Genomic DNA, 23051 nt, shown 5'->3' on the forward strand with positions numbered 1-23051 from the left:
GGCTGCAAAAAAAACCACACAAAAAAACAGTAGGTAGGAGAAAATTGCTAACTCACTATATCTCTGAATACCACTGCTCGCAGTCGGTTAATATCCATATCCTGTAGGAGTCTGTCAATATCCCTTATTGGAGAAATCCCTCCAGTCACAATATCAACTGGGCTCTGTTTAGAATAAAAGAGTTTGTATATTACTTTGTTTTGATAAGCACAAAGGATGGCCCAAAGCTATCATTTCCACAACATTACAAAACCACCATTACCGAGGGTCCCTCCAGACTTCCTTTTTAGTTGTGCAATCACGATTATTTGTGCTAACGAGGACAGTACTTGGGCTAGTCACATACAATCAGATTTCAATAGTTTGTGATTGCAAATGTTTCAAGATGGACATGTTGCTTCATTTCTAATTTGGTTATGTCTCACAACTTCCTTCTGTTATCCTGTAACTTTTTATACCACAAATAAATTTTTTTTGGGGGGGTCGGTGTTGTTTTGTACTATAGAGCAAGACTGCCTTCTCCAGATGGCAATAATGCAATAACACTGGGAAAGAATTGCAGGACACCTAATAAAGTGGAATGATGTGTGGATGTTCCAGTATAAATCCACCACTAATGCACCATTACGGCATCAATGACATGTTGCAGAAACGCCCACAAAAAATCCCATCAGTCTGGAAGGGCCCCTAGGGACTGGCGTTACACACAAATCAAGTACAATGACAGACACTCAAGATTGTACCAAAGAAAGAAAACTGGGCAAGGAATCTAGAAACATTGAGGACAGATCTTTTGTTCTTTGCTCTCCCCCTTCACATTCACCCTCCCAAGCAACTGCATTCGTAAGTTAAACAACTTGTATATACAACTTAAAATGAATGCTCATGTTATTCAATTGCCCTGTTTTTCTCTGTAATGACTACAGTGCCATAAGAAAGCTCCAGAGACTTATCCATCAGGTCACAGAGATAACAGTATCAACATCTGCCTACGTTTAATGTCAGAAGATACTTGCCTTTGCTCCAGACCTTCCTGCTGCTATCAGGCTTTGTACTGTTTTCTGACACTTAACATTTTCTCCGCTAGGCTTCATTAGTGCCTGTTGCTGCTGACATTCCAAGCAATTTCTGACTGCCACAGCACACACTGAAATGAAAGGATACATAGCAAGTCTAAAGTATAAACACTGCTGAATCTGCATGCCTACTGCTGCAGAAAGATAAGTTTCAATTTTTCCAAAACTAATATATAAACAAACCCTTTTTTGAGGGGGGGGGAGAAGAGAAAAGTCACAGCTCATAATGAGTACACTTCTGTTTGCTTCTATTCAATAATCCAACAAAGTTTAAGAAATATTACATTAAAAAATCCTGGCACTGTTTTGTTACTTGTGGGGTGATGAAAAGTTTCACAAGGCTGTAATTTCACCTACACTGGGTTGGTTCCAGACTTCCCCATAGACCAGGCATGGCCAAACTTGGCCTCCAGATGTCTTGGGACTACAACTTCCATCATCCCTAGCTAACAGGACCAGTGGTCAGGGATGATGGGAATTGTATTGATGATGGGAATCCCAAAACATCTGAAGGGCCAAGTTTGGCCATGCCTGCCATAGACAGATCTGGTCACAGGATAACTCTTGCTAGGTAAAGGTAAAGGGACCCCTGACCATTAGGTCCAGTCGTGACTGACTCTGGGGTTGCGGCGCTCATCTCGCTTTACTGGCCGAGGGAGCCAGCGTACAGCTTCCGGGTCATGTGGCCAGCATGACTAAGCTGCTTCTGGTGAACCAGAGCAGTGCACAGAAACACCGTTTACCTTCCTGCCGGAGCGGTATCTATTTATCTACTTACAATTTGATGTGCTTTCAAACTGCTAGGTTGGCAGGAGCAGGGACCGAGCAATGGGAGCTCACCCCATTGCGGGGATTCGAACCGCCGACCTTCTGATTGGCAAGTCCTAGGCTCTGTGGTTTAACCTACAGCGCCACCCATGTCCCTTAACTCTTGCTAGAGCAGGGCAAAAAGCAATATCCCAAGATTTCTCCCCCACAAGCAGCCTCCTGAAAAAACTGTGGAATATTGTGAGCAGCAGCATGGCAGACAGCAGAAGAAATGGGGGGAACCGGGAAAAATAATGTTTCCTGCATTTTTCCTCCAACAAGAGCCTCTGGTGGAGCTCAGTCCCATTTACAAATTGAAGGAATCCTTCCATTCACAGAAGTGCAACTCTGGGTCCATCCAATATATATTACTATATAATGATACTGTAAGGGTAACATGAGAGGTCTCTACTCTAAGCCAGTATCTCAAGAACTAGATTTAGGCATTTTTTTTTTACAATATCAGCTACACAATGAAAGTCAGGTTATTAGTTGCAAAATTAATCTAAGCCAGGTATATTAGTACAAAGGTTTAGGATCAAAGTTTATTCATCCTTGTTTCTTTTGTTGTTGCTGTTAGATTGCTCCATTCTTAAAGATATCAGCCTCAAATACATGCAAACTCTTAGGATGACTTAACTTCCACCTAAATTGTCCTTAGTCACAGGAAATGATGTGAAGGCAAACAAATGAAAGTTAACCAATCATACTTATGCTGGGGATAGCTCAGTTGGTAGAGCATGACTTTAATCTCAGGGTTGTGAATTCGAATCCCATGTTGGGCAAGTTTCCTGCATTGCAGGGGGGTGGACTAGATGACACTCATGGTCCCTTCTTTTTGCCCAACATGGGCTTGAACCCATGATCCTGAGCTTAAGAGTCTCATGCTTTCCGACTGAGCTATCCCTTCAGTCTAATTCTAGCCTTAAAAAAAATCTCATTGTTCTTAGGAAGTTTTATATTATTTCATACTAAATCTGAGTCTACCTCAGGTAGCACTCAGAATGAGTTCTCATAAAAACCCTACTCAGCAAAATGTATTTTAATGCTTAGCAGTTATCTGCTTACCAAGCCGAAGACACTGTCGTAAAATTCCACCAGATGACATATTTTTCTCCGACTCAATTTCTGTAAATCCAAGGGAGCTTGCAAATATTAACACATCCACAAGGCTAATTAATCTTTGGAGGAATGCTACAGAAGCTTCTATGGATAGTCCTTGAGTTGGCTCAATGTTTTCCAATTCATGCTGCATAGTGGAACATTAAAGGACAGCTTTTATTTCTATACATTAATTAGGCATCATCACTATTATTTGGTGTGTGTTGATACTGGAAGTGGCCCCTTGAAATTTCTCATGTCACTTGACCAGGAATCTAATAAGGTGGGGATGTGAGGAGTGGATAAATCCAATTAACACAAGTTTGAAAACAACCACTTGTTTAGTCACTGACCTCCAGAGGATCAAGGCAGAATTATTTTAAAATGAAGAGTTCGTCCTTTACCTCAAGTGACTAGCAAGGAGGCCTGCCTTTTTTGGGGGTGGGGGGTGAGGGGTGGGGGGGCTAGTAATCAGAATGTGGAGACAAAGGTAAGAAATAGGAAAATAAATGCAATGGTTCAAATCATGACATTGGGCACACATGGTTTGCAATTTTGGTTTGAAAGGCAAGCGCAAGGCAAGCACCATTACATCCAACAGACACGGGTTTTCTGTTTGGATGTAATGGTAAATTATAGCTTGCCATGAAAGGAGCCAGTGAGCTTCACTCTGATCTGAACTGTAGTTTAGCATTACATGTGAGCTTAGCCAAATGCACCAAACTTTCTCTGAAAATATAGGGTAGAAATAAAGAGAGGATCTTTCCCAGGGATGGCAGAACTATGCAAGCTACTAGCTTAGTCAGGGTTCCCAAACTACTGGGACCTCCTAAAGAGGTCCACCAGGGTAATTGTGAGGTGCCCCGAACCATCTCCCCCCAAAGGCATAGTCCCTGGCCAAAGCAAAAATGGTTATTGTACCAACAAAAGTAGCACTTTCACAAAAGTAGGGAAACATTGGGGGGTGGGATGGAACAGGCCACCAATTACTGGCTGGTACTTCAGACCAAAATTTCTTCCTTGAACAGACATGAGCACCCAACAGCTGTGCAGACAGTAAGCAGCACCAGAACACTAAGCAAAAGGGTGAAGGGCAGCAGTGAAGGCATAGCAGCAAATTGGCAGGGTGGTGGTGGTAAAAAGGTAAAGGTAAAGGTACCCCTGCCCGAACGGGCCAGTCTTGCCAGACTCTGGGGTTTGTGCGCCCATCTCACATCTATTGGCCGGGGGCCAGCGCTGTCCGGAGACACTTCCGGGTCACGTGGCCAGCGTGACAACGCTGCTCTGGCGAGCCAGAGCCGCACACGGAACACTGTTTACCTTCCCGCTGGTAAGCGGTACCTATTTATCTACTTGCCCCCGGGGGTGCTTTCGAACTGCTAGGTTGGCAGGCGCTGGGACCGAGCAGCGGGAGCGCACCCCGCCGCGGGGATTCGAACCGCCGACCTTTTGATCGGCAAGCCCTAGGCGCTGAGGCTTTAGCCCACAGCGCCACCCGCGTCCCTGACCACTAAATAGGTTAGAATTGGACCACTAAATAGGTTAGAATTGGACCAGATGGAGATGATCTTACTAAGCCATCTTGTCCAGTACCATAGAGGAGTAGATTGCAGTCAACACCACAAAGCCAGGTTGCCCTGTGCTGCCCCACAGACCAACTCCCCTTCCTCATTCTTAGCTCAGTCTGAACATGGCAGTCAGTGTACTATAATTCAAAGCACATGGTGAAGCATCCTCCCACAAGTCACCACTTCTACATTGGAAAGTGAATTTCTTACGGTAGCAGATGTAGCAGCAGAAAGCAAAGGTAATATGCCACCACAAGCCATAATCATATTATCCATCACTTGAGAGATGAGATGAATTGTGTTATGTACAAAGATGACATTATCACTGCTATTGACGAAGTCCATCACAGTCTTGGCAGAGTGGCTGATCAAAATGAAAAACACAGTATAAAAATGCAGGATTCATGCAGTTTCAGTTGCACATTTATGAAGTGTTTATTTGTCATTATTTTTTAGTCATATACCAGCAGAAATCTATCCGATAGCTAGGAACTATACACCAGGATCCTAAACTGTCAATGCACCTTCTTCTTGACCTGAAAATGCCCTTTCCTTATGCTTCTAATCCTCTCCAGAACACAGACTGGCAACTGTGTCTAAGTGTGTGGTGAATAATTATTTATTATTATGAAGCCTGATTATCTACTGCAGCAAAAGACACTGTATAAATCATCAAAGAAGTTTCCCTTGAGATATAAACTAGATCTGAACTCAAGTCTCTTAAGAGGAAACTAGTATCTTACGAAGAACTCACAAACTTCCCTTTTTAAGCAAAAAACGATTGTAAAGATATAAAACATTTTTTAAAAAACTTCTGTTTCAACAACTTAAACACATTAGCTTCCTCCCATGGCATTGGCCTCTATCATCCCTTCCTCACAGCACCTATATTGTATATGCTAGTACAAAAACACTACACATTTTATATCTTACCAAACATCGGCTTATATTTAAATAATGGGACAACAGACAAGGTGAGATTAGACAAGTATGCTCCCAGAGTCTATAGTGCACAATTTCCCCCTTCCCAAATATTATAGATGGCACCATTTAAACAGCACCCTTCATGCAGCATGGGACATATCCTGGGCTGACTCCAGTGGCGTAGCGTGGGTTGTCAGCACCCGGGGCAAGGCAAGTAATTTGCGCCCCCAACCCATGGATTTGCGCCCCCTAACCCTAACCCCCAGATGTTGCGGCCGGTGTGGCCGGCCCCCCCCCTGCACCCCCCACGCTACGCCACTGGCTGACTCTGATCTTTCTTGTAGTAACAGCTCAAACCAACATTCAGTATTATTTTTAATAGAGCAAGGAAGAAAACAACAGCAGCTTACGTGCTAGTATGTTTGATAAATTGTGGAGGGAGGGAGTAGCATTAATCCTCACCCCCCCTTCCAAAAACATGCTCACACCCACATCCTAAGTTAAAGGATTCCTTTCTCCTTGCAAGACAGCTTGCGAAGTTGAAGTTCCTGCATTTACAAAGGTTGCATAGAAGGCAAAATTCAACTAAGCAAAGCACCTACAGCACTGAGATGGAATAATCTACACTTCAGAAGACTGTAATATGCATATTTATTTATTTAAATATAATAAATTAAAAGTCAGGTGATCAATCAACTAATATCTGTTCACAGCCCAAATGACTGGGACATGCACATAAAGAAGAGTTTACTAATATTCTCTGCAGTTTTATTTTACAGTTTAACCATTCAAAATGTTTTTTAAAAAAGGTAAAGGACCCCTGACAGTTAAGTCCAGTTATGAACGACTCTGGGGTTGCATCGCTCATCTCACTTTACCGGCCGAGGGAGCCAACGTTTGTCCACAGACAGTTCTTCCGGGTCATGTGGCCAGCATGACTAAGCCACTTCTGGCAAAACCAGAACAGCGCACGGAAACACTGTTTACCTTCCCGCCAGAGCAGTACCTATTTATCTACTTGCACCCAACCTTCCGATCGGCAAGCCCAAGGCTCAGTGCTTTACACCACAGCGCCACCCACAGTCTGTCCTATTTCTTTAATTAGCAGAGATCATTATGCTGAGGAATCTGATGCCTAGGATTTCAGAGAAAGCACATTACCTCCTCCACATCTGTACATCTGTTTCTATTGAAAACAGTAGGTCTGTGAGTAAGCGTTGATGCATTTGTGACCATCGGAATTCAGGAATACGAAACATGGTAGACCTAGAATCCCTTCTCTGTCCATCTGAGGCAGCTCCTGTGCCTTGGCCTGCTGCATCTTGCTGTCTTGATGTCTATACAAATAAAATGTATTGAAACATTATGTTAAAAGTTCAAATTGAAATATTCCAGAAGACCTCAAACCTAAAAAGTTTGTATAGCTCTAAAATGTAAAATTATGTCTAACTAATCCTATAGAGTGGGAACTACAAGTCAAAAATGGCAACTAGTTTATACCGATTCTACACACTACAGAGCAATTGTACCACCATTTCTGCCAGCCAAGACAAGCATAAGCAGCAGCTGCTACACCTTACCACATAGGGTGAATATATTGCTGCTGACTGTGATCTCCCTCCTTTGAGGAAGTATGGTGTAGGATGATGGTTTTCCATTGGAAGATGTCTCTGCAGGAGGGAAGCACTTAAGTCCATCACTATTTAAATATTAAATCAGTAAGCATCACTGACCCGGATGCTAAAAGTATGATGAGAGAGTGATGCACATCTTACGCCAATTCTTATTTAACTGATAAAAAATTATGTTATGTAGAGACTCTGACTCTGATCTCAATATTTGTAGCCAATGATCAAATTTATTTTTACAGCTCTATAGGGTTAGACCAACTCTTTTCCAGCTAAGTGTTGGTTGTCAATATGAAATACATACCTACTAAGAAGAGAACTGTGGCCTTTTAAAAAAAAGTTATGTAAATTGATCAAACACCTTAAAATCCTGCAATATACTTAACATTTTTAGATGAAGTAACTGAGGTACAGAACCTACCTCAGGGAGGGAATGAAGAGGTTGATTTACTTCCAGGCTGGTGCTGGACTTTAACTCTAATCTTTCGGTATCTGATGCCACACTGGAAACATCAAGCTTTGCTATTTTCTTGTCTGAAACCACCACCGTTTCTGAAATATGTGGCTGCATATCATCTACCGTTGTTTTGGTTTGAAGGTTATCAGTATTGTGTTCATCTGCCTTCTCTGTAATATCTGCATTTGGTTGAGCTTTCGTATCACTGATTTCAGAAGCACTGGTCTCTGGCAAAGCATCTGACTCTTGTCCTGTTTCCACAGATGCCTCAGCAACTTTGGGTTCTAAAGCAACTGAAACTGGTTCTTCCATTGTAGCGGTATTCTGCTGTATTGCTGGTGCTGGCTGGCTTTCAGACAAGGTATGATCTTTACTGAGTTTAGGAGCACATTCCTCTGAGGTAAAAGGTAGGCTGCTTTCCTCTTTTAAATCAACAAAATCTTCTTCCTCTTCCTCCTCCACTTCTGGTGTTAGTTTTTCTAATATTTCTGGGCTTTCAAGTGTGTCTCCTTCAACATTTTGTGAAGGGGATTGTGCAATGGCGGCGACTGTCTCTTCCTCATGATTTGCTTCAGTGGTTTCAGAAGCAGCTTCTGAATCTTGCTTTATTGCTTCAGCCCTTAGGGGAAGTTCTAAGCAAGGTGCTTTACTTAGATCAGGAGTTCTCCAACCATTTTCTCCTTCTGTTTGCTTTTCTGCGTTCATTTCCGAGTTAGCTTGTTTTTCGAAATCAGGTGATCTACCTTCAGCGTTCAGAGTGCTGTTTTCTACATTACCATTCCCAACATCATTTGCAGAAGTACCGGCTTCTTTTATTTCCAGATGCTGCTGCCTTCCTGTAACTTCAGCCTCCCTGCTGGTTCCTGAGATACTTCTAATTAGAGTTGATGGACCAGGAGCAGAGTCTTCATCTCCTTTTTCTTGATATTCCCTGAACATTTGAGAAAGGCTCTCCTTGTGTATTTCAAAAGTTACCTTTGAAAAGAATGATTTCAATTCTGTAAATGTTAAACATTTACAACGTATCCTACAAATTCTGCTATAAAGCCCCCCCCCCAAATGGATAGGTCTACAACTTCGCAGTGATCTTAAATATTTGTAATTATCACCGCATAATGCAAGATAACCGAGTGCTGACCCTTATAGTATTAATGCAGATTGAATCATTAAATGTTATTGACTTTTTGATATTTTATTTACACAGAGTTTAAATTTAGAACCCATTTCAGTATTCAAGGCAACCTTTACACATAAACACAATCATTTAAATTGCATACAGTCGTACCTTGGAAGTTGAACGGAATCCGTTCCGGAAGTCCATTTGACTTCCAAAACGTTCGGAAACCAAAGTGCGGCTTCCAATTAGCTGCAGCAACACTCACTTCCGGGTTTGCAGCGTTCGAGTACCAAGGCGTTCCGGATCCAAAGTATGACTGTAGTTACAATCATATGGAAAGGGAGAACTGGGCTGCCCTGCCATTATATCTCAGCAAACTCACACTGCCTACACACTAGAGATCACATAAGCAACAGGGAAACTGCCAGGTAGTATTCCATACTGTGGAACCCTGTACAATCCCTGTACAATCCGCAGGCTCCTTACTATAGATGTGATCTTAAACAATTGACACTATTTAGGTGGCCAAAGGAAGCCTTGTAAATCAGTCCACTAAAGTTAATAGCCTACTGGAAGCTGGCAGAGAAATGCATTTCTGTGCTGGATACAGAGGAGAGGGCATCCTCTGGCATCCTATTTGGTTTCTTTATAGCAAAGGAGCAAAGGAGAGATGAGTAAGGTAAAGAGGATTGTTCTGGCCCACTCACTCACCAACATACAGTTACATGGCAAACTAGGCAAGTGACTACATTAAAGGCGGTTAAGGGGGTTTAAATGATACTAACGACAGGCAACTCCCCATTTACGCAGGGGTTACGTTCCGAAGCACCATGTGCAGCAGCGGATGTGCGTAAGCCCCCCCCCCTGCGGTGCCAAAAACGGCACACATGTCAGCAATTGTGCGCAAATGGAGAGGTGCCTGTACATCAGGAATTGAACTCACTGAATTTCTCACAACAGAGGTATATACTGTAAGTGGATAACTTATTAAAATAGAGGAATTAGATGCTTGTACTCAGAATATACTAAAGCACAAAGGTATTTTTCTTAAATTCAACCAAGCACACATGTATTTTTTCACGAATTTGTTATTTTTGTGCTATATATAACACTACAGTAACAATTCAGGTGACATGCTGGAGACATGATAATGTCAATGTAGTATGAATAATTTCCCTGAGAAAAATTTGAGTTATTCATATTGCATATTCAATCACCAACATCAGAGAAAATAGATGGGGTGAAAGTAAAGTAAAATCTCTTAGGTAGATACACACACCCCTGATTGAACATAAGGCAAAGGCTGTTTGTTAAACGAAAGCAAATCAGTATTTTGCTTCTAGGTCCTGTCATGCATTCATACTCTTCCATTTAGTTCACTCTATCTTTTCTATGTCAGCAATATATTTTTCATTCATTCCGACAAAGGTGTGATGAGTTGAAAGATTTATAGCTCAGGTTTTTAAGATTCATTTCCCAAAGAGATGCCCTAAGCCCTGCAGAGTTTTTCCATCAGCTAACTTAGTATCTACAGCATTAAATATTCCCTTAGGCAAACTAGTCTCAGGACAGTAAGCTTTGTCAAGGATATTCATGGACACCTTTTCATTCAGTAACACATTACATATTCTTCACTTGGTTCTTATAAGAAAGAGTGTGCCTGCCTAGTGTACAGAATAATAACAAGTAGCAGAAAAAGAGCCAGAATATTTTCTATTTTTATAAAACCACAAATTCCATTGCAAAATATATAGCATGTAAGATTCCCCCTTCAGAATGAACTATACATAACAAAAGGATACAAAAAGGACAATAGTCCATCACTAATTAGATTAAAATCTGGCTTTGAGAGGGGGGGTGCATACACACACACACACATTCATTTTTTCAATTAAAAACTCTCAAGACAGGATGTAGTTTATTAACTCATGATAAATTGGGGGGGGGGGGGAGAGAGAGACCCAGATATTCCCAGATAGGCTGCCTTATACAAACTCAGAACATTGGAATGTCTACCCTAACTTGTAGAGGTTCCACAAATCAACTTGTCCGACTTATTTCATTGCTTAGACTGTGAATCATCTTGTTATAATTTTGCCTATTTGCACACATGCAGTTTATAGTTAAAAAGTGACTGTTGTCTATGAGGCTCTCCTAGACATTCTTGGAGCTTCTGTAATGCAATGAACAACTAAAGGAGAAGACACAAAAGGCTAATAGGATCTCAAGGATCTGCCTGGGAAAGCCTCACTTGCTTGTGATCTTGGGCAAGAATAATAAGGGCTGGGAAATGTGTGGAATGTTAGGCAGGACACAGCCCCTGGAAGTGATTCTTGAGAGCTCATCTTCCCTGCCCTGCCCTTTGAGATCCTTTAAGTGGAGATGCCAGGTATTCTGCCCATGAAGCATAGCTTGTTTCTTAGGGTTTACCCTGATTGGCAGCAGCTCTCTGAGGTTTCAAGCCAGAGCCTTTTCCAGCCATACTTTGAGGTTCCAGGGGAGTGAATGAAGGACCATTTGTATGCAGAGCTTATGCTTTACCACTGAGCTATATTAAAATAGGGGTTCATAGTATGGTTAGTAAAGAACCTACATCAAGAATGGGGAAATGTGGCCCGGTCCAGATGTTGTTAACTCCCACCATTCCTGACTACTGGCTATGCTGACTGAGGTTCTTGGGAGTTGTAATCCAGTAATATCTAGCGGGCTGAGATAAGCCACTAATGAAGAGGCTTGTGAAGTGCTCCACACACAGCTACTGGAAAGTTGACTTGAGTTGCCAGTAAACCTCCAAAGTCAAGTACCTTTAGTTTTCTCTATAGCTTGCCACAGATACAAAATTTCAGAGAGTCATGTTTTTCCTGCATTTGCCCTAACAAACTGGTATTGTGGCATAAGCTTTCATGGACCAGCTTTCACCTCAAGTAGGTGCCCCTACTTCAGTAGGCTCTAGCTCACACAAAAAACTTCTGTCTTAACAAATCTTTAACAAGTCTTTAAACTTGCAGCAACAATCTGAAAGTTGTAATGTTAGCCAAGAGAGTTTCACATTTACCTGTATCTGGCCTTTTTATATCTCCCTCTAGATGCTTGCTGCTGTGAAGCTGGTAATTCACAATTAATTACCAAATATTGCTTTAAATTAGCAAGCTAAAAGGCCATTCATTAATCTTCACCATCATTTGATGCCTAATCCATAGCCATTTGCAACATTTGGAAAGCTCCTCTATGCACTACTAGTTAAAGACAGTTGCAAGCTAATAAATACAACATTCCCTTCTGCCATTAATTTTAACTTAATTTGACATTCAACATTCACTAATTGCTAGACATGAAGATTAGAATGCACTGTACAAAAAGGTTATGGTGACATATTCTGTATTAGAACTACAGTGCACATTGATCAAAAAGTAGCTATTTATTAAGATTTCACATTTGTTATTCCCCATATCTTATGCTTATATCACATTTCTACAATGAGGTCAAGACTCAAGGAGAAAGGGAGGCTGGTTGTTCAGCCAAGCAACAGAACACCTTTTTTTTGTATGTAACAAGGTTTACTGGAAATTAGCTCCTGTGCTGCTAAACTCCATCAATAAGCTATTCATAATTCCAGCAAATGTTGCTATTTTTTATCCTAATGAGAGCTTTATTGACTTGTTTTTCCACCCTCCTAGGAGCAACGCTAACAGTTCAGGCCTGGAAACTCTCTACACCATTCAGAAAACAAATCAACTTTGACTGGAGGCACCAATACCTGCTGATATCAATCCCAGGGAAATGAATCCGTCAAAGAGGAACAGAGGTACTGTACACACAAAAGCCTTTGCACATTCTGGCACCTTCCCCAGCATAACAAATCATTTGGCCCCCATACTGGCAAGCTTCTTACAACACAGATCAAAAGACTGTATTAAGTCCAAGCCATTTAGCTTAACTGTCAAAACACAAATGAAGTTACTTTTTTCATATACATATTGCATTAAAATGTTTTAATTGACAACTTTAGCTATTATGACCCATACCATATTGTGACGTATTCAAGGTGTGAATTACATTGTTTGTGGGTAATATTTTTTTCAAGTGTTATAAAGCAAATAATGGCCCTCAGAAGCAAATGAGCCCATTTTAAGAAGACAGGTAATTTCCCCACAGTCCTTCATATTTTCTTTGGTTGCATGTATGGGCAGTACATGCACAAGTTGTGTGTACTGGTGCACTGTGACCCTGTCTTATGAACCATTGCCTTGTACTTCAACTTACCTGTATGGGAAAGTCAGAATCCAGTTAAATATTGTTAATCCATCATGCCAAATGTTCCTAATATGTTCCTATTATTATACTATATTTACTGCTTTGCATAGGTTACTGTTTAGAAATTAAATCCCATGTAATTACTACTACAACTAATTTTTAAAACTATGGTTTGAGGGCACACAGCAGCTTGGTTTCTACATCATAGTAAGCCAAACTCTGGTTTCCTGGAACTGTGCAAACTTGTGGTCTCCCATAGAGAAACTTTGCCATGGTTTGCCATGCCATGCTGAACTAAACCAAGGTTTGCAAAGCCTCACAGGGCATGCAGAGCACCATGAACAGGACTTCATTGGTGCTGGCAATCAGCTGACTTGTTTGTTATTGCAAAGTCCAGTGAACAGCACTCTGCAAGATCCTATAATAAGCTGATCATCAGGTCTGGTGAAGTCGCATGCATAGATCGTCAGGAACTGCAAAGCCAGGTGCTTGCAAAGCCAGGATCTGCAAGGTCTGATGATCCAATAATTGTCAGGGCTTGCAAAGTCAGGTATGTACAGTGCTGCCTCGCAAGACGAAAAGAATCCATTCTGTGATACTCTTCATCTAGCGCAGTGTTTCCCAATCTTTTTTGGGCAAAGGCACACTTGTTTGATGAAAAAAAACTCGAGGCACACCACCATTACAGCCCCGTGACGTCAGCACGCAGCGTCACGCCGGGAGGGACGCACGAAAGTGTAAGTTTCAATTTTTTTCCCTCCCCCTTGCCGGGGAACCTCCAAGCTTTGGGGGTGGGGGGGGGAGGAGGCAGCAAAGCGAGGCAGGAAGGAGAGCGCAGCTTGGCTGGGTGAGCTTTGGCAGGGGCAGGGAATGAGAGTCGCGAGGCGGGCGCTGCGGACAGAGGCGCTGCCCGCCGAGCTCACAGGCAGCCAGGCAGGCAGACGGCGAGAGCCCCGCGCTGGGCGGCCTCTCCTCGCCGCCGCCGCCCCGCCTCTCGCCGCCCGACTTGCCCGCCTCCCTCCAGGCAACATCTCGCGGCACACCAGGCAACATCTTGCGGCACACTAGTGTGCCGCGGAACAGTGGTTGAAAAACACTGGTCTAGCGGTTTTTTCGTCTTGCGAAGCAAGCCCAATGACAGATTAGCGCTATTAGTGGCTTTTAGCGGCTTATCAGATCAGCTGATAAGTGGCTTAGCGGCTTAGAAAAAGGGGGGGAAAGGAAAAAAACCCGCAGGAACTCGCAAGACATTTTCGTCTTGCGAAGCAAGCCCATAGGAGATTCATTTTGTGAAGCACCTCCAAAACGGAAAACTCTTTCGTCTAGTGAGTTTTCCGTCTTGCGAGGCATTCGTCTTGCGGGGCACCACTGTAGTGCTTTGCGCATGGTGCCTCCAAGCCTTTCAGCCCACCTATGTCTTTATCTGCCCCACACCTGCTTTATATATGATATTAGGTGTAAGACTAGTGAGCAGGACTTGGCTAAAATGGTCTTGTGAGCCAAATGGAAAGGTCCAGTGGCTAGAGGTTCTGCACCACTGATTTACAGGATAAAGATTGTATTGAAGCTTGAAAAGGAAGTAGAATAGATAGATAGATAGGTAAGAGAGGTGAAAGGAAATGGGTGTTGACTATTTGAAATACACAAGGGTTGTGGTGCTTCAAGTAAGAAATACAAAAGAAAGGTTTTGCAATCCACCTTGAGCGCTTCAGTAGGAAGACAGGGTGGAAATATATCTTTCTATATACATAAAAATATAAGGTTGTCATCACACCGCAGCTTGTGTGGCCATCAACAAGCAGTCACACCAACTCCAACATGACAACAGAATGGAAGGTAGGCAAGCACTAAAGGTGGCAGGAGGGTCAAGCAAGCTGTTTAACAGAGATGGGGAAATACTTCAGAGAGTCATTTTGCCAAATGGCTCTCTGAAGCTCCTCCCCACTCTTTTAAAAGGAGTTGGGGAGAGCTATGAGGGGACAGCGGTGAAGGGAGTAGGACAGGAGGTTTGGGTGACTTATGGGGTAACAGATGAGGGGGTGGGTCAGGGGTAAAGGAAGGAGGGGCTGGGCAGGTGTGGGGAAACAGGGTTTTTTAACAGGTTGATGAGAGGCTTAAATAAATGGGGAAGAAATAGCCATCATCAGTGAGACCATTAACAAAACCAGATTCTGGTTGAGACTGGTCTGTCCTATTATCCTGGAACAAATCTGGCTTTTAGCCCTTGAAGAGGAATGCTCAGAACAAGCAGAAAGCTTGTTGTCATATGTCGCCATCTAGCCCTGTATTTTCTACTCTGATTGGCAACAACCACCAAGATTTCAGGTAGACATGTTTCATTTCACCTGCTACCTAGCAGGATTGAACCTGGGACCTGGCAACAAAGCATGTGCTCTACCCCATAGATTATGATCGTCTTTCGAAATTTTACATTCCTCTCTCCTTTCCTCCCAATCCTGAATCCAATTCCTCTGCTTTGTTTTTTGGTGCAAGCTGAGCAGCAGAAACACAGTGCCATCTTCCTTCAACATTGTGGCTCTGTTCAGAAAGACAGCAATTAATTGCCTTCTGGAGTATACCTGATTTTGCCAGCGACAACACTTGGGGTGGGGAGTAGGTATGAGGCCCCATCAGAAGAAGAAGAAGAGGAGGAGGAGTTTGGATTTGATATCCCGCCTTTCACTCCCTTTAAGGAGTCTCAAAGCGGCTAACATTCTCCTTTCCCTTCCTCCCCACAACAAACACTCTGTGAGGTGAGTGAGGCTGAGAGACTTCAAAGAAGCGACTAGCCCAAGGTCACCCAGCAGCTGCATGTGGAGGAGTGAGGACGCAAACCCAGTTCCCCAGATTATGAGACTACCTCTCTTAACCACTACACCACACTGGCTCATGGTTGTACTTGAGCACAATTTCCTTTCTCCATAGTAGTGAATGGCAGTTATAGACAATTATAAAGGGCCACGATAAAGAGGAAATCTAAATATGTTGCCAGACCCTGGTGATACCTGTCATTAGGAATTAAGCCTGCTCCTATTGGCAGAAAGCAAATCTTGGATTCAATTGCAAGCCAACGTGTGAACAAATCCTAGAATAGGATTCACATAATGTTGTGAACCAGATACATTTTCTACTGAATGTGTGGGCAAGGCCAATGTTCCTCAGTGCTCTTGCTCCTATCCATCCAATATAATTTCATTTCACCATAAGAAAGACTTAAATCTGGATATAGAGGTTGTGTGTACTATTTATCCTTTAACAGAATAATCTGCTCAGATAAATTCACATGAGATTTGTCTGAAACTTTTTGTTCATGTTCAATCGATTTAGAATTGCATCCAACAAAATCTTTGTGCTCATAGATCAACTTCTACAAGCACAATGGAATTATTGCTCCCACTACCTGCACCAGTCAAAAATCTGCTCTGCAGAATTAGGGGAACCTCATAGCAGATTTGAGGAGGGCATGGATAAAGAGAGGGAGGGGACATTATGCTGTGCTCGCATGTGCAAGGATTTAGTTGGATACAACCCGATGTAAAGAAGCTTCCATATCAAGTGGTTCCTTACATTGACAGTTTTCTTTAAGATCTCGCATGCTCATATTTCCCTCCTGATTTGGGCTATGGTTCTTTGTTTCAGTTAATGAAGTATTTTGTTTCCCCTTAGCTCACTCATTTAATAGGCAGGATCCAGGCTTGTGCTCAGCTCATGCTGGAAAAAAGGGGGCAGGCTCCTATGCCTTCTCAAAACTGCCAGCTGTGGCGCTGCAATCCCACAGGTGTGACTGGCACCTTCTTTGTATAGCTTTCATCATACGCTGGAAAGGCTAGTCTTCTGATGTAAATTGTTTTTAAAGGATTTTAATACAGCACAATCACATCTTACGGACATTTAACTTGCACAATTTCAGTCATACATGGTTCAAGGCAGGCTGGCTGAAACTACACAAGTTAACCCCCTTGGGTATACACAATTTTCATGTATACGTGGAACCCTTGGAATTGAAACCCAATGTAAGATGTGATCGTACTGTACTGATATTTTACGTAGTTGTAACACACTCTTACTCTAAAAAGTGAGTATGGACCTATGTGAATAAACAAAAGATGAAACCAAGAACAAACCTTGGTTGCAATTCGTGATTTGTCTGGTGTGAGAGAAACCACAAGCCTGGACTCGGAAGTAATGGAATGTCAAATCATTGCTTAACCTCAGGTGGCACGATAACCAGAGGACCAGGAGAAGAATGCTTCAGTTCAGGAATATGGATACTTTCCAATTTGTGCTAAGCCATGGTTTGCCTCACTATTATGTTTGAACTGGTCCATTCTTGCAGATCAACATTAGGGTAACACAGAACTGTGCCATGTTATATGTGTCCTAAGTGAATTGACAATACAGTAAAGAGATACTGGAGCAGCTGTTTAGGACTGCAGTGTTGTCCCCAATCTTCTATTATGTTTTTCCAATGTCTTTTAAATTTTGTCTCAAAGTTTAACCTAGGACTAGCTTTCAAGGATGCAAGTTCTGTTCTTAACATTTTAAAAACTGAAGACATATAGGAAGATTAGTCCTAATACCTCTATCCCTCTAGTTATACCATCAGGAGGGAGGAAATCCCAGTCCCCAGAAACATTGTGACCTTTGTGGTAAATCCAGGGATAAAGCTGCCCACTGCGTGATATAGCCACCTCTTGTGGCACTTTAAACTCTATAATAATTCCCCATAAATCAAGTTTAGCTAACGAATCATTTTTGCTCACCTTCTCTTTTGAATTTTGTCTGCATCTGCAAGACTGGGCAAGTCAAGCAAGCTACTATACAATTCAGCCTAATTTAATGGACGTCAGTTCTACAAAGTGATACTACCTGGCATATTACTGAACATTGTGCCTATTCATAGTATTAAACAGTGAAACCCAAATTATTTTATGTTTTAATTTATGGCAATTTAAATCCCTATTTGCTGTTTCGGAGGAGGATAATTTCCAAGAAATCTGTACATATAGGGGGAAAAGTTAAATATCACACAAGCAGATTAAACTATCATGAAGCAGTGTTTTAAATATACTCTGGTACATTATTCAAATTGCCGTACAGCTGAAGTCTACAAATATAACCCATTAGACACTTCATATGACCATCCATAATGAAGTAATTTAAAAAAATATCAAAAATTTAAAAACCCTCAATTTTTTTTAAAAAAAAACATTTCCTATATATATATTTTAACTTGGTTGCTTCAAAAATGCAAAGATTATAGCAAAGTAAATATCACAACATAAATACACTGAAGTTGCCATTTTAACTTTTTGTTTTTAAACAGTAATACGCCCATCCTTTCTTATTAACCCCCACTAAAGGCTCCCCAAAATACATATTTATTATTAATATGGCAATTGCTCATTGTAAAATCAAGTTCCGCTAGAGAATTTAACACAGTTAACACAGCTACTGAAAAACTCAGGTTAAACCAAATTCTCTCTTATAATAATAGTATCGCAGATGCAAGGGGGAAAGAAGCAGTTTAAAATAAAATGAAATAAAAGGCTTTACAAAGGAATTTAGCTTTAAGAGGATTATGCGCACCTTTAAATCCTGAGAGCAAAAGAAAGCAATGTAGTGCAATTATGCCACAAAAGCCATCGCTGCTTATAAAGCGTAGTGTAGCTGTTGGAGAAGAGGGCTACAGTGACAAACAGCTTCCCTGCTACAAAGGTGGCAGGAAATCTATCAAACTGGACAATAAAATTGCAATTGAGTTTCTTTGGCTTTTTATAGCAGCCGCATGTATCTTGATGTGTAGCTCTGCAAAACCTAACCAATTCTGCAACACTCGTTTCTTTTACACGCTAGTACTTTTATCAGGAAGCAGTGTTGTAAATTAGCGGTAGATGCAAAAATGAAATAAGGAACATTAATCCCATTCATTAGCACTTTGCATCAAGATGTATTAAAGAAAAAAATGGAAAAAAGCTACTCCTGGAACTAAATATAAGAAAACATTGTCTCAATACAAGTATTTTGAAATGCTTTAATAAAAAAAACCCAAAAATTGCACATCGGTTGTTCACATAGCTTATATCCTTGCGGATCTATCTGAATCCAATAAAAACCATCTGTAACCAATTTAAATATTTTTAGGAAGGGAAAAAATATCAATTTTCAAGACCCTTTGTCCTCAGAATATCAATAGAGACATTTAATTGAAAATCTTAATGCATCCAGGGAATACCTTGCAAGGATGAACTTGAGATCTGGGTGAATTAACTATCTCAATTCAGCAATCTTGTACAACCTATTTGTGTCCTCATCACTCTTTAAGCCCAGTACCAGGTTCCATCTGGCTGATGGGTTCAAATACCTTCCAAACAACATATGCATGCACTAGCCCTTGAAATGCTAAGACAGAAAGGGGAAGCGGCAATTTAACTCAAGGCAGAGCAACGGAGTGCAAGAAAGGCAACAGTCAGTTAGGAAAATACAATTCAACTGAGTAGGATGCGAAGAAACGACAATGTGGCATAAACATGCTCTGCTCCTATTTCACTTTTCTAGTGGGACAGAAAGTCATTCTTTTTACGATACAATAATCTTTATTGTCATTGTCCCATACAGAACAACGAAATTGGAAAAAATCTACATCAGACATTCAAAAACCAACAAGCCTGCTATCCCAACTATCCCAGCATGGTTAGTCCCTAAAAACTCTGATACCCCATGTTAAAAAAAACCCCAACAACCTAGAATTGTTGTTAATAGCCTCAAATTTAGATGTTTCCAGCAGAATTGAGGAAGGCTCATACACTGATGAAAAGACGAAAAGTAGAGCCAGGGGACACTGAAGAGCAAACCACGTGTGATGACAGCAAAACATTTTTTGCGCAGGCACAGATTTTAACCATCACATATATACAGAATGATGGGAATCAAAAAATTTAAAAAGTGAAAGAACCATGTGGTTGAGGACAGCTGAACTCTCTTCTTGTTCCTGTGGCTTCACTTTCCTACTGCTTTCCTCCCTCTACAAAAGGTGAAGCACTTTTCCACTCATTTGGCTCACTTCCAATGTCAGTGCCTCTAGGGAGGGGTGGTGGAGGAGAGGGGAGGGGGAAAAAAAATTTGGATACCGGCTGCTGGGGAAAGAGCTGTGGAGGGTGGTTGGTCTTTCCTCACCTGCAGCCTCGTTTTGCTCTTAAATTGGTTCACCTTCTCCCTCTTTATTGGAGCAGGGCCAGCTTTAAGCAAATATACCTGAAACTGTCATGTGTTGTTCAAGTTTCCAAGAAACAAGGGTACAGTATGGGGGAAAGCCACAAAAAGATGGAGGAAGGCAGTCATGAAAGAGCTAGTAAGGAAAGAGATGGGGAGCAAAAGAAGAAGAAGAAATATGGGGAGCTGGTCATGAAACCCAAACAATTTTTTAGTAAGTAGAAAGCTTAGAATTATAGGAACTGGAAGCATGGAAAAATAACAGCGACAAATTGTAATCATCTACTTAAGCTTTTGAGAACATGAAATACTATTTTTAGGGATATATGCGTGTTATGAAAATATTTTGATTACACCCAATCTGCAAAGATATGTATTGCTTTCTGAAAGGCATTACTAGGTCTAGAAAATATGTATTATTCAAACCTGCAGATTTTGCCCTGTTAAAGACCCACTTCCATTAATATAGCTGAAAAGACCATGTAAAACTTTACTAACCCATATTTAAGCTATGTGCTCATACATCCCTCTTGCGTAAGGAAAGCTCTGTTTTATAGTAAATCTATTAACTGTTATTACAGTTTCTGTAATTCAGAGATTTCAATGTTTTGAATTCAAGCCCGAATTTCAGTTAAAAATAGCAAATATGCTACAAATGCTAGTGTTGTACTTTGAAAAGTGAAAAGACTTGATTATCAACTAGCAGTATCAATGTTATTTCGTTATTTTCAATTAAAGCAGCTCTCTCGCTACTTAAAAAAAGTAATCACGACTTTTGAAAAATAAATCTGTTATTTTACCTATGCTGTCTTCAACTGTACCCCACCTATGAATATAGCTGAAATAACCATTTTTATACCTGGATTGTGCGGTCTATATACCAGACATCCTAAAATGCATGCATTGGTGTCTGAGGAGAAAAACGTACCTTTTTTTTTCTTAAGTTGCGCAAGTCCCCATTTGGAAGCTCACCCAAAACAGTATTAAAAATGTTTGGGGGTACCAAAAGGAAGGCACGGCAAAGGAGATACTGCAATAGCTATAACAACTTCATTCTAAGATCTTCATTTCAATTGAAGGAAAGTTACCACCGTTTTAAAAAGAAAAAAACAAACCTCGTTCCATTACAATATTGCTATAGCTGCAAAAAATTATCCTCATACTAGGAAACTTGATTTGTTCCTTTACTCACAAAGCAACTTTTTTCCCTAGCTCCCTTTCCTCTCTTTGTTTGTCTGGAAAGCAGATTTTGTTCCTGTTTCTTCTTTAGACTTTAGCGATTTTATTTCACAACCACTGGTGTTAGTAAAGGCCATCTTTTAGTCTTAGAAACAGACGAGGTGCGCCACCTTGTGTTTCAAACTCAAGTAATTCCACTGCACATACATTCCACAATAAAGCCTCATAAAACACATAGTTCTTTGAAATGTCAGATTAAGCATGCTAGTACCAAGCTGTCACATTACAGTTGGCAAGGAGCATGCTTAAACTTATTATTTAAATAGTCTGACAAATTTAATTATTCTGTGTTATGAAAATGTAGCTCTTCCCTTATTCTACCTATTCAGATACTGTGCTTCAGCCCTTTTTCTGGGCTCACCATGATCTGAGACTTCCTGGGAAAAAATACATAATTAATAATAAATTTTCTTTGTATAACTTACCTTTGAGTGTGTGATTGCTAGCGTATCTACCCAAACACGCCAGCCACCCCATTCGTATTTGACTGCATGGTAAAGTAAAATCCGAAAAATGGCATACACCATTTCAGTTATCTTCTGTTCATCAGCATTTTTGGGATTGAAATAGCAAAGTGAAAGCATCCATTCCTGCCACACAGAGCACTGTAGTAAACTCCTGCAAAATTGTTGACATTGATAAATTGTAAGTTAGAAACATGCAAACATACTAGAACTCAAGATATCTTAGGTTTTAAAGGCAAAAAATAAATAAACCAGCATGGATTGAACATAATTTGTTAATTATCTATATTACCAAATTTATCTATATTTTAAAAGTGAGTTGGATTATTTGAAACCAATTCAAAAATTAGTTTGATGTTATTCAAACTGAAGAAAGTTTTATGAGGCTTGTTGTGTATACACAAGCATGTACTTACCTCCTATTATCTCTGCTGCTATTAAAAAGCTTTATCATATCTGAGAGAAAGACTCTATGGACTTCCAGAGTTTCTGGACTCTGTGGAGAGTTACGCAGCAAGGTTGCAATAACCTTTAGAACCTCTGTAAAAAATATTTTCAAAAAAAAATTTATCAAATAATCTGAAAACTAGATGCATCATTTCTCATTCTAGTTTCTTCAAATTACACAAGGGCAATGAAGTTATGTACAGTACTGGAAAACTAAGCAGAAACTGCTAGATTTATTTGTGGGAAAGAAATGGAAGGCTGGAAGATGGGAGAAACTGTGTTGAATATTTGGTCAAGAAGATCCAGATGTTCTCCATGTGCAAGTTTTGTGGAAAATCAAAACAAACTGGTTCCTTGTATCACACACCTTGCAGTGTCAATTTAAACATGAGAACAAACCGCAGCATCCATACTCAGAAACAGTAAGTCTCTGATGATTGGATGCTGAACTCACACCACAAGGAAGAGAACTCAGTTGCTTCCTGTCCTGTTTGAGTTTACATACACACCCGGCGAACCTCTGTTATTAAATAGGACAAGCTGGGCAGTGAGGTGATCCTTTCAAAATAATTCTAATGGGTCTGATTCAACAAGCCCTTCTAGCAGAAAGCAGCACAGTGGGGGGGTTTCTCCCCTTCTCTCCACCGTGCTTCCACAAAATTACCTCAGAGGGGTCAGAAGAAGACCCAGAACAGTGTGTGGCAGGAGGAGGGGGGCAATCGTTCCGCCTGGCAGGCTGATGTGCTTGTGCTAATGA

General features: G+C 41.0%; 1 protein-coding gene across 4 annotated transcripts in view; it reads right to left on the reverse strand.

Moving 5' to 3' along the window:
• LRBA (LPS responsive beige-like anchor protein) overlaps positions 1-23051 on the reverse strand; it is a 359890-nt gene that overhangs the window by 274917 nt on the left and 61922 nt on the right. For all 4 annotated transcript variants that reach the window (XR_014223382.1, XM_082237533.1, XM_082237532.1 and 1 more), the window contains exons 21-28: positions 22264-22387; positions 21809-22001; positions 7526-8536; positions 6638-6813; positions 4763-4916; positions 2952-3132; positions 1017-1147; positions 57-164 (exon numbers count right to left, since the gene is read on the reverse strand). Coding sequence is in view for 3 of the 4 variants with exons in the window: in XM_082237533.1 (XP_082093659.1) it covers positions 57-164; positions 1017-1147; positions 2952-3132; positions 4763-4916; positions 6638-6813; positions 7526-8536; positions 21809-22001; positions 22264-22387 (2078 nt within the window). In the remaining variant the exon portion in view is untranslated. The remainder of the gene's footprint in view (positions 1-56; positions 165-1016; positions 1148-2951; positions 3133-4762; positions 4917-6637; positions 6814-7525; positions 8537-21808; positions 22002-22263; positions 22388-23051) is intronic.

This window comes from Podarcis vaucheri (genome assembly GCF_965113315.1).
Source record: "Podarcis vaucheri genome assembly, chromosome: 9".
Classification (NCBI taxonomy): Eukaryota; Metazoa; Chordata; class Lepidosauria; order Squamata; family Lacertidae; genus Podarcis; species Podarcis vaucheri.